Here is a 12,267-nt window from a genome sequence, read left to right as displayed (position 1 = left end):
TTAATACCAAAATCTTCACTCATTTGATTAAAGGATAAAAATTGACATTCTTTAAAACAATGCCCCAAGTTTTTTATACCTTTAGATTTCCAATGTAATAAATATTGATTATACATTGAAAAAGGAATAAGTTGGTTATTGTATAACGGTGTTAAAGTCAGTAATTTACCCTTAGAACCTCTTGTTATATTTTTCTTCATCCATAACTTCATTAAATGTTTTAATTTAGGCACATTATATTATTGTAATAAATTTAAACTCCACCGAAACAAAAATTGATATATTTCAAAATCAGAAATATTCACCATCTCAATTTTATCCCAACTAGGGGGCTGTTCCAAATCCATTAATGAACTAATAAATTTAAATTGAGCTGCCTCATAATAATTTTGAAAATATGGTAAGCGTAATCCCCCTAATGGATATTTCCAGGTTAGCTACTCTTGGAAATTTACCCTTCCATAAAAATTCCCTAACCATTTTATTTAAATCTCAAAAAAAATTCTTATTAAGTAAACACGGAATTGACTGAAACAAATATTGTATACGTGGAAAAATATTCATTTTGATTGTATTTATTCTTCCAATTAAATTTATAGGAAGATCCTTCCATTTAATCAAATCAGCTTTGATCTTTTTCATTAACGGTACATAATTTAGTTTATATAAAGATTGATAATCAACATTCACATTTATACCCAAATATTTAATTTGATCAGTCCACTTCAAATTAATAATATTTATATAAACGGAATAATCTATTTCACCTATCGGTAAAATTTAACTTTTTTCCCAATTAACTTTATATCCAGACAAAGATCCATATTGTATTAAACATTCCTTCAGGTGTAAAAGTGACTGAACTGGGTTTGTTTATATTCTCATCTAAAGCTCTCATACCTTGTATCTGTGTATTTTGTCATATCAACTGTGCTAAAGGTTCAATTACTAATGCAAACAAAGCTGGAGACAAAGGACAACCTTGTTGAGTTGAACGAGTTAATCTAAAAGGTTCCGAGATCTGACCATTTGTCAATACCCTGGCTATTGGTTTATTGTATAAAGTTTTAATCCAACCAATAAAAGAATGTCCAAACTTAAATTTCTCTAAGACTTTAAATAAAAAGTTCCACTCAACTCTGTCAAAAGCCTTTTCTGCATCAAGTGATATCCCCATCGGATGGTCAGGGCACTGTTGATGTTCATTAATCAAACTAATCACTCAAAGAATATTATCTGAAGCATACCTATTCTTTATAAAACCTGTATGATCAACATGTATCAACTTAGGTAAAAATTTAGCCAATCGATTCTCTAATTCTTTAGCTATTATTTTATAGTCTACATTCAACAAAGAGATTGGTCTATATGAAGACACTAATGGATCTCTATCCTTCTTAGGAATTACAGTAATTAAGACACTAGAGCATGATTCAAGTAAATCATAATGTTCCTTAATCTGTCATAACACATCTCCAAACCCTGTAGATCAATCATCATAAAATATATTATAAAATTCAACTGAAAACTCATCATCACCAGGTGATTTTTCCATTCGGCATTTCCAACATAGCCGATTTAATTTCTAAATCAGTAAAAGGAGCCTCCAGCTCCAATATGTCTTCTTCTCCTAGTACCGGTAATTTCAACACTGATAAAAAGGAGTCAATCGAACTGCTCTCCTGTTTTTCCTCAGAAGTATATAATTTCTTATAATGAATAAAATTCATCATTAATCTCACGAGGTTTGTAAGTAATAGTCGAATTTCATCTGACTGCATTAATAATCCTTGATACCTTTCTTTCTTTAACTGCCATGCAAGTACCTTATGTGCTTTCTCACCCCATTCATAATACCGTTATTTAGATCTATTAATCAAGCATTCAAATCGATAAGATTGCAACGTATTGTATTTCAATTTCAATCTAGAAACTCTATCTTCTGATTTTCTGTTGCATCTCTCTGAAATTCCTTTTCTAATTCATCAATCTGTTTCTCTAATTCATGACTCTCAGTCAAATAATTATTTTTGTCCAACCCAATCCCTCTTCAATTTCATACTTTCTTTTTCATTCAAATGGGTCTCCTGTAAAAATGCAATATCAATCTTCATCTTTTTAATGTAAGCCAAAACTCACTAATGCTTGATCAGATTATTTAATCCCTGAACATTAAAGGTAGCAAGTTTCAACTTCGACGTATCTAATACAATTACTAGATAACAAAAATAATCACAAAATTAATAATAACAAAGAAAAAAGAAGAGAGATTTTTTTATATATATATATAGAACCCTCAAATTAAAATATATAGGCCCTCCAAATAAAAATAATATTCGTTAATAAGAGAGAGAAAAAAAACAACAACAAAAAACTACCAAAAGGTAGTAACTCCCTAAAAAAAAAACTGGGCGTGGATTACCCACTAGTGGCTGATGACTAACAAAGAAGTTAGTGCAATCCCCTCCTCCCCAGACAGCCAGTCAAAAATATTAATATATTACAAAAGAAAATCAGCCTTGGGATTCCAGTCCAGATGGTGAACTAATTTCAAGAGTAGATGAACTCTTTCCATTCCCGTTCTTTCCATTTCTGCCATTTTGTCAATTTCCAAGTCTATCAGATTTTCTTTTAGGAGATAATGGTGGACTCTTTCTTTGTCCTCTAACATCCAGTAACGAATTAGCAAAAACCATTGCCTCATGCTCATTCTCAAAGAATTGAAACTGATAATTTCCATAAAACACTTTCAACACAGCAGGATAACGAAAAGCAAATTTGTAACCTTTACACCATAAAACTTCTTTAACTGGATTAAATTCACTTCGGCGTCTGATAACATCTTGACTCAAATCAGGGTAGAAGAAAACTCTTCTATTCTGAATCATCATTAGAGCTTGCCTTTGTCTTGCATTTTGAACTGCAAATCAAAGAATTGTCTCTCTATCCAAACAATTCAAACAGCAAACTATCACACCTCTTGGCAGCTGACCAGATAAGGGTGGTCTTCTTAAAGCTCTATGTGCTCTTTCCAATACCAATCTGTCAGGAAAGGACTCTTCCCCCAACATCTGGGGAATCCAATTTATAAAAAAATTGACGGGATCTTGACCTTCTGGCAAACCCACAATTTTCACATTATTTCTTCTGCTTTGATTTTCCAAATGGTCCATTTTTTTTGTTAACTCTTTTTCCTGGGCTCCTAAATCTTTAACTGATTTTTCCACCTTTACTATTATTTCTGTATTGGATTGTACCTGTTGTTTACATTCAGAAAAAGAAGCTTCAAATTTTTTTGTTTTCCCGATTTTCTTTAACTTCTGCCTAAACCATAGTTAAATCTTAAATTATTATCAGTATTCATTTGAACCACCTGATTCAATTGACCAGTAATAACATCCAAATAAGAAGCAATACCTTCAAGCATCATGTAAATAGGCTGAAGTGCAGTTTGAATTGCAGGATCCGGTTCCATAATTTGTAATTCACTTTCTTCCAGCTCTTCTTCCATTTCCTGTGCAGTAGTAGAGTAGGGTAAGTCCTCTTCTTGTTGCTTTTCAAAAGGTAGCATTCTAGTCGTTTTGCTGCGAGTTTGGACACCCAATGATGACCCCCCAACTTCCTCAGGGGATCATTCCTGCTGTCCCCCCGCAGACCATTTTTTAATAAAATTACAGAGTTCTCCATAATTAACAGCTCCACCCAAGCGCATAATCACTGCAGACTGCATGTCTGCCGTCGGAATCTTCTTCCTCCGCACTCCCGTCTCTTCCAACGGGAGAGTTCTTTGTAGCAAGCCTCCAGGCTCATACCCGACTTCTCGGGAGCGCGCTCCTTCCTCTGCAGAACGGGTTGAGCCAGCGCTATCTTGAGACTGGTGAGTAACTTTTACCTTAGCTTTTGTCCCCATCGGCGATCGTTGAAGCTTGGGGATCGCTGAAAACTGATCCAAGGCTGTTCCAGGTTGTTTAGGCCCCAATTCTTCTGCACTTCGAAATTGTATTTTCTTTTGTAACTGAGACTTAGTTTTTTTTACATTAATAGGCATAATGGGTCACCAAAATATCAAACTAAAAATTAAAGTTTTAAAATTAAAAATAAAGGGTTAAAAAAAATGGGCATTTAAAAGTCTGACCAGAGAGGGCAGGGATTACATGTCTGATCTCTAAGCCATCTTGCCACGCACCCCCCAACTTTTCTGAGCTTACACACGCATTACATACACATGCGCTTAAAATTAGAAGGGGGATTAAATTAAGTTAATAATAATAAAGTCTGATCCTGTTTTTATGTTTAAAGAAAATTAAAAATTACTTTTGTTTAAGTAACCATTTGTCTTGGTGAATTTCTATTGCTGTTGGGTTTGGGGATCCTCTGGGCTCGTAACAATATAGTGTGGCCGCTGGAATCACAGTGGACATGACAAAATAACCACACAAGCCATTTCTAGAGTGAATCAATCAGATTTATTCTTCATCACCTGGGCAACCTTTGAAAAGCCAGAATCATGTACTTGACACGCACTGACATCATCACGCAGTGACATCACATACCACATGGCCAGTTCTACACCTCCTGGGAGTTGTACTGCTGCTATAATGCTGCACCCACCACCCCCCTCCCCACCCCGAACCAGAAAAAAAGTTTGTCTGTCTTTTAGGTTGTTGACCTCTGCAACGGACTGTTGGCTGCTGCAGTGGGGAAAACTTGTCCACATAATCTGCTTTAAGCCTGTCAATAGTGAAAGACTGTGCTTCCCTCCAATGTCCAAAATACAGGTTGACATAGTTTGTCTGTGTATCCTATATGGTTCTTTATCTGTAACAGTTAACCAAGTGTTTCCCTTCAGACAAAGACATTTTCGCAGTTTTTGTGGTCTTCGGGCACAAAAGAAAAGTGTTCTCCATGTGACGATTATGGTATAGGGTTCATTTTCCCTACAGTCTCCCTTAGCCTGCTCAACAGTACCTTAGGATCATTGCTGGAGTTGGAATGGTAGGGGACGAGCTCCCCTGAGACCACCAATGGTGCGCTATACACGAGATATGCAGATGAAGCTTGGAGGTCCTCCTTTGGAGTTGTTCTAATGTTCAGTAATACCCAGAGCAGCTCATCAGCCCAGTTTGGGCCCTCTAACCGAGCCATGAAGGCTGACTTGAGATGTTGATGAAATCTTTTCACCATTCCATTGGCCTGGGGATGATATGAAATCGTATGATGAATTGTTGTACCGAGCAAGCAAGACAAGGGCGCCCGCAGAGAGGAAGTAAATTGTGGTCCTCTATCCAAAGTAACATGTGCTGGTAAACCAAAATAAGACACCCAGGAACTGAGGAACGTCAAAGCACATATGTCTGTAGTAGGATCTACCATGGTTACGGCCTCGGGCCACCGCATAAACCTATCTATTACTGTAAAAAGACAATGGCTTCCTCTTGAAACAGCAAGTGGACCAACAATGTCCACATGGACATGAGCAAAACACAGAGTAACTGCCATGAAGGACTGCAGTGGTGCCTTTGTATGCCGCTGAACTTTTGCTTTTTGGCAGGCAATGCAGGACCTCACCATTTGTGTCACATCTTTTTTAAGACCAAGCCACATGAACCTGTCTGAAACTATATGAACGGTTGATCTAATCGATGGATATGAGAGACCATGCACAGAGTTGAATATTCGATGTTTCCATGATGCCACAACTACTGGGCGTTGGCGTCTCATTGATATATTACAGAGGAGTTCATTGCCATTAACTCCAAATTGGACATCTTTCAATTGCAGGTTCGTGAATGCAGTCCGATAAGTATTTGTGTCATGGTCATGTTCTTGGGCCGTGGCCAAATCTGTGTAGTCAATACCTTGATCTACAGAGGAAACCTCGAGTGGAGCAGAGCAGGAAAGTGCATCAGCTACTACATTGTCTTTTCTAGAATTATGTAGTATTTTTGTGGAGAATTCTGAAATGAATGATAATTGCCATTGTTGTCAAGCTGACCAGTGCTGTGTAACCTTGGAAAATGCAAATGTCAAGGGCTTGTGGTCAGTCTACATAATAAAATCTTTGGCCTCCAAAAAATAATGAAAGTGTCGAATAGACAAGTAAATGGCCAAAAGCTCCTTATCAAAAGCACTGTATTTGTTCTCTGCTTCATGAAGATGGCGGCTGAAGAATGCTAGCGGTTACCATTGCCATTTGACATATTGATGAAGTGTACCTCCTATGGAGGCATACTGGAAGCATCTGTAGAAAGGGCAATGGCTGCATTTAAAACTGGATAGCTGAGCAAAGTGGCATGAGTCAGCAAACCTTGCATCTTCAAGAAGGCATTGCTTTCCTCTTCAGTCCAATGAATGGTTCTGGCGTTTCTGGACAGTAAATCGAAAAGAGGCTTCATGATATGAGCTGCTTCTGGAAGAAACTGACAGTTAAAAAATTTACCATTCTCAAGAATTTCTGCAGGCTTTTAACCGTAGCAGGTCTTGAGTACTTGGTAATGGCTTCAAGTTTGGATGGTCATGGAGTCACACCTTCCTATGCCCTAAGAAATCAATAATTTCTTGTCCAAAAATACATTTATTCGGATGAATGGTCAGTCCAAACTTTTGAAGATGAATAAAAAATGTACGAAAATTTCTAAATGTTCTTCCTTAATCCCACTGGCCACTAAGATGTTGTTGAGGTAAATGAAGACATTGGTCATACCACGTCCTAAAACATCTATCATCCGTTTAAATGATTGAGCGTCATTCTTTAATCTGAATGGCTTTCGTAAAAATTCGAACAACTGAATCGGGGTAATTATTGCTGTTTTTGGAATGTCTTCTGGCTCTACTAGTATTTGGTGATAGCCACGCACCAAGTCTATTTTGGAGAAGATCTTTGCTCCATGCAAAATAACAGAGAAATCCTGAATATGAGGCATCAGATACAATCCGGGATGGTGGCATTGTTAAGCCGCCTGTAATCTCCACATGGCCGCTGAGCTCCATTGTGTTTTGGGTCCATATATAATGGAGATGCCCAGGACTCTTGGAGCTACGAATTATGCCTAGTACCTCCATCTTGGTAAACTTCTTTAGCTAAGCACAGCTTCTCAAAAAATTTTTTTAAATTTAAATACTCTTTAAATTCCGGGTATTAATAGCACATCTTCTCTGGAGGCAAGCAGTGTGCTTTAGCATGGATATGAGGGCCCTTAGTACAAATGTGCTGAGTAACATCGTGCTTTGCAGTGGAGGCAGAAAATTGTAGAGTAGTAACCTGTGTGCTGAGTACTCTTCTCTATGTCTGTGAATCCTGTGTCACATACAGAAAGCAAGAAGACTACCTTAACGCATTCCATTTCCGCTGCTTCAGATCCATCCTAGACTACTCATGGCATGACAGAGTAACAAATGTCCAAATCCTGGAGAAGACTGGAAGTATGCTTGCCGCCTGTGGGTGGGCTGGCCACATTGTCCATATGGAGGACGGCAGATTTCCCATAGATGTCCTCTATGGTGGGCTACCAGATGCACCCTGCCCTTGTTGGCCACCCACGTCTTTGCTACAAAGACGTAATCAAATGCAATCTCCAGTCATTCCATGTCAACTATACTGACTGGGTGGGCCTCGCAAAAAAATCGCACTGCATGGCATTCCACGATTCGCAGTGGCACATCACAATGTACCAACAACTACAAAAAGTTCTGTAAGGCCAGAAGAGCTACAAGGCACCGTGTTCATCTTCACTTGTGAAGGGATGGACCATGATGATGATGATGAACCTCAGGGGAATCTTCCAACAGCTTGGAGAATTCATCTGCTGGTTTACCTAATGTTTGAAGGCACAGAGCAGGGATATAGGTGTCTGTCAGAGGAATAGTCTGAAAAATAGTTCCATCTATCAGCCAACACCCTTTTAAGTGATGAGGAATGAATGAGTCTGAAGAAAATCTGCACCAAGCAAAGGTCGGGATACTGCTGCTATAATAAATGGCCAAGAGTAGAGGTGATTCTCGAACTTGACATTCATCTTCCTGGTGCCAAAGGTCGGAATGTTGGAACTGTTAACTGCTCATAGTTGCAGGTCCTGGTAGGACAATGTGTGTCAAAACTGATGGGTGGAAGTACATAACTTCTGAAACCATATCCACCAGAAATGTTTGCTGAGACAGCTAGTCCCATGCATACAGTATGCTTGCAGGTTTCTTGCCAACTGCTGAAGCCCTTACTGGTGGTTAGCTTGGGCATTTCCCGCAAATGAGCAGGGTGGAAGGCACTTGCGGGCATTTACTCCCCAAGATGAGGTGTCCACACACTGTTTGCTTGTCTTGGGGCAATGCCTGCTTGTCGGGAGTGATGTGCTAAGAGCACTAGAGTGACATATGGTCAATGTCAGAGGGATTAATTGTACAGATATGTCTTTCCTTGCTGTGCTTTTTAACCAGCCATAGAATGTCTGCCTCCACCGCTATAGCCCTTGGGTCTTCAAATGAACACTTGGATAACAAGAGTTTAATCTCATCTGGCATTTGCTCTAAAAAAAAGCTGCCAGGAACAGTATTTCATCCATTAGTTCTTAAGGGACGCTGTCCCCCAACCCATTGAAATGTAGTAGTTTGGCTGCCCTTTCCCTATGGGACTTACCATATACATGTAATAAAAGTGTTTTTAAAGTGTCATACTTTCTGGTGGATCCCGTAGGAAATTGCCAGCTCTCTTAATGACAGCCTGGTCCATGGCGCTGACAAGATGGTAATAACGAGTGGTGACCAATTCGACTTTGCAAAGGTAAAACTGTACTCCAGCCTGTTGGAACCATAATTCAGGCTTAGCTGTCTAGAAAGGTGGTAACTTCACAACAATGGCTGCAGAGTCCATTTTAGTCCAAAAATATGTGTTTGGACTCGTCAGGGTCACCAATTGTGGCCACTGGAATTGCAGTGGACATGATGAAATAGCCACACAGGGCATTTCTAAAGTGAATCAAATGGGTTTACTCTTCATCACCTGCGCAACCTTATAAAACCAGAATCAAGAGCTCGACACGAGCTGATGTCATCACACACTGACATCACATGGCTGGTTCGATGCCTTCTGGGAGTTGTAGTGCCGCCATAGTGCCACTCCAATAGCATATATATATTTTTTTAGTTTGAATTAATTCTATAATTTAATCCAATTTGCTCTGTGTGCAGAATATATATTGTCATGAAAATATCTATTGTTCTGATATTATCAGGAATTTTTGTCTATTTGTATTTTATGATACATATAAATGGCAAAATCTTAATTTAATCTTATAAATTTAAGTAAACCATTCCTAAAATGAACTGCTTCTAATGTGAAACCATTATTCATAGTTCTCTTTATCTATCTTGAACAGAAAAGCCTTTTATCAGTGCCCGATGTCGCAAATCATGTGTTGGGGAAGTGCTTGCTGGTCAGGCAGTCTACCGTTTCCCAATAAAAGTCAAAGCCTTTCCACCTCCAGATGTTTTATGGTAAGATTAAAATTATAACTGAGATCTAGAAAATGACAATAAAAAATATTGCTTGAAGATGTTTGTTTTTACATAACTTCTCCATTAAGTCAGGACATGTGGGTAAGATGGATGGTTCTTATGAGAATAATGAACTATAATTTATCATGTATGAAAATGAATTGTGTTTAGCTATGTATATATATATTCATCTTGGATGGGCTTGGGAATCTACTGACAGTAAATTAAAGACAATGATTTGAATTTTTGTTTCACTGCTTAATGTTTTGATTAGCATTTATGTAACAGGTAAGGAAAACAAATCTATGTTCTATAAAAAGGAGTGCAATAGACTGTGAGGGAGGGAGTGAGGTTTACATCGGTCTGGAAAAAATCATGGCCATATGCTGTACTATTCTATGGCCTGAAGCCAGAACGGTTTGGTGGAAGTAATTCAAATTGACATGGATTTAATTTTGTTCTGGAATCAAATAAGGCATTAGTGCAGGAAATAATGTTGTTGTCATGGTGTGGCAGATCTGATGACATGAATGGTCTGCTTCTGATGCTATTTCTAATAAAGACTAGTGAAACGCTGGCTTCCTAGCTTAGAAAATATGAAAATAGACTTTCCTTTGCAATATATATTACATGGCTTTAGTAAAAACATAGAATATTGTTTAAATTAAAGCAGAAGAAGTGATACCACTAGTTTGAAGTTCATACCAGATCATGTTAGGTATCATGTAAAGAACAATATCTTCACACAAAATTAATATCATAGAGGACAGCCATTCACAATTTTTTTTGGTTATGGTACACCTTAGACTCTACTCAAAGTTGATGGACCCCTTCCCTTGTGAAGCAATCAAGTTTTGGTTTCTTCTTTCTTTTACACTGACTGCATTAAAAAAAAAACAAAAAAATAATAATGTTATGAGAGGTGAAAAGAAAACAGCTTTTACTTAAGTGTGCTGTGGTCCCAGGGGAGCTGTGGAGCCCCCTGTTGAGAATAACTGATGTGGATTAACATTTAGACGCACAGAAATCATTTAAGAAACCATCAGTTGATACAAAGGCTATTGGAAAGTTACTCACAAATTGGAGGAACAGCACATAATATTTTGACTGGGCACTCTCCAACCAGATGACATTAACATCAACCTCCAGTTTCCATCAGGCTCCTCCCCCGTCTCTCTTTCCCCATCCCTTTGCCTCCTTTCCTTTAGCTCCGCACCCTCTTCCCTCTCCATTCAGAGAGCTACACCCTCCCCATCTCTTAGTTTTTTTTCTCTTCTGCCCTCCTACCCAGATCCACCTATGACTCTTCCCTGTTAGTCTGTGCTCCTCCCACTGCCCCTTCTTCTCTCCTCCTGCCTGCATTCTGTTTATACCTAGATAAAGGCCTCAGGCCCGAACAATAATTATATACCTTTGCTTCTTATGAACACTGCATAACCTGTCAAGTTTCTCCAGTACTTATGTGTGTTGCACAAAGGCTACATGTTAAGAGTGACTTTCCTCATCTGAGGAAAACTATAATTTTTAAGGACCTATTTCAATTGATTAAATTTTAAAAGTGAAGCAGTTTCACAGAAGAATGGTGTTATAAGGAGGAATGTTAGGTCTAAGAAGCTAGGAAAAAGAAATGATGGAGGTGTTTACATAGAACTCTCCAACAAAGTGCAGGCCCTTTGGCCCTCGATGTTGTGCCAACCCATATATTGCTTAAAAGAAGGCCCTAAACCATTCCTACTCCATAACCCTCTATTTTCCTTCCATCCATCCATGTGCCTGCCTAAGAATCTTTTAAATGCCCTTAATGTATCAGCCTCCATCCATTGAAAGGCATTCCAGGCACCCAAAACTCTCTGCATTTTTTTATGTCTCCCCTAAACTTCCCTCCCTTCACTTTGTACATGTATCGTCTGGTGTTTGCTATTCCTATCCTGGGAAATAGGCACTGGCTGTCCACCCTATCTATGCCTCTTATAATCTTGAGGACCACTATTAAGTTTCCTCTCATCCTTCTATGCTCCAAAGAGAAAAGTCCCAGCTCTGCTAACCTTGCCTCATGAGACTTATTTTCCAATCCAGGTAACATCCTGGTAAATCTTCTCTGCACATCCTTCCTATAATGAGGTAACTGGAACTGAATACAAAACTCCCAAGTATGGTCTCACCAGAGATTTGTAGAGTTACAACATAACTGCTCTACTCTTGAACTCAATTTCCTCTATTAATAAAGCCCAGCATCCCATAGGCCTTTTTAACTTAGCAACCTGTGTGGTGACCTTGAAGAATGAATGGATTTAGACCCCAAGGTCCCTCTGTTCATCCACACTCTTAAGTAACCAACCATTAACTCTGTACTCAGCCTTCTATTTTGTCCTTCCAAAAAATAGTACCTCACTCTTATCCGGATTGAACTTCATCTGCCACTTCTCTGTCCACCTCTGCATCCTGTCTATAATCCTCTTGTAACCTTCGACAACTTTCAGCTCCATCCACAACTCCCACCTTCGTATTATCTGTAAACTTACTGACGCATCCTTCCGCTTCTTCATCCAGGTCATTTATAAAAATCAAAAAGTGCAAGGGTCCCAGAACAGATGCTTGTGGTACTCCACTAGTCACTGACCTGCAGGCAGAATACTTTCCTTCAACAACTACTACTACTCTGCTTTTGACCTGCAAGCCAATTTTTTATTCACACAGCCTAGGTTCCATGGATCCCATGTCTCATGACTTTCTGAATGAGACGGTCATGGTGGACCTTGTCAAATGCCTTGCTAAAATTCA

General features: G+C 38.7%; 1 protein-coding gene across 6 annotated transcripts in view; it reads left to right on the top strand.

Annotated features, from left to right (window-relative positions):
- Positions 1-12,267, top strand: part of flt1 (fms related receptor tyrosine kinase 1) — a 274,469-nt gene that overhangs the window by 64,696 nt on the left and 197,506 nt on the right. For all 6 annotated transcript variants that reach the window (XM_069891516.1, XM_069891514.1, XM_069891517.1 and 3 more), the window contains exon 8: positions 9,369-9,486. In XM_069891516.1, the coding sequence (XP_069747617.1) occupies positions 9,369-9,486 (118 nt within the window). The remainder of the gene's footprint in view (positions 1-9,368; positions 9,487-12,267) is intronic.

Source organism: Narcine bancroftii, chromosome 7 (assembly GCF_036971445.1).
Source record: "Narcine bancroftii isolate sNarBan1 chromosome 7, sNarBan1.hap1, whole genome shotgun sequence".
Lineage (NCBI taxonomy): Eukaryota > Metazoa > Chordata > Chondrichthyes > Torpediniformes > Narcinidae > Narcine > Narcine bancroftii.
The sequence above is the reverse complement of the archived record's forward strand: the minus strand, read 5'-3'. Positions and strand labels throughout refer to the sequence as shown.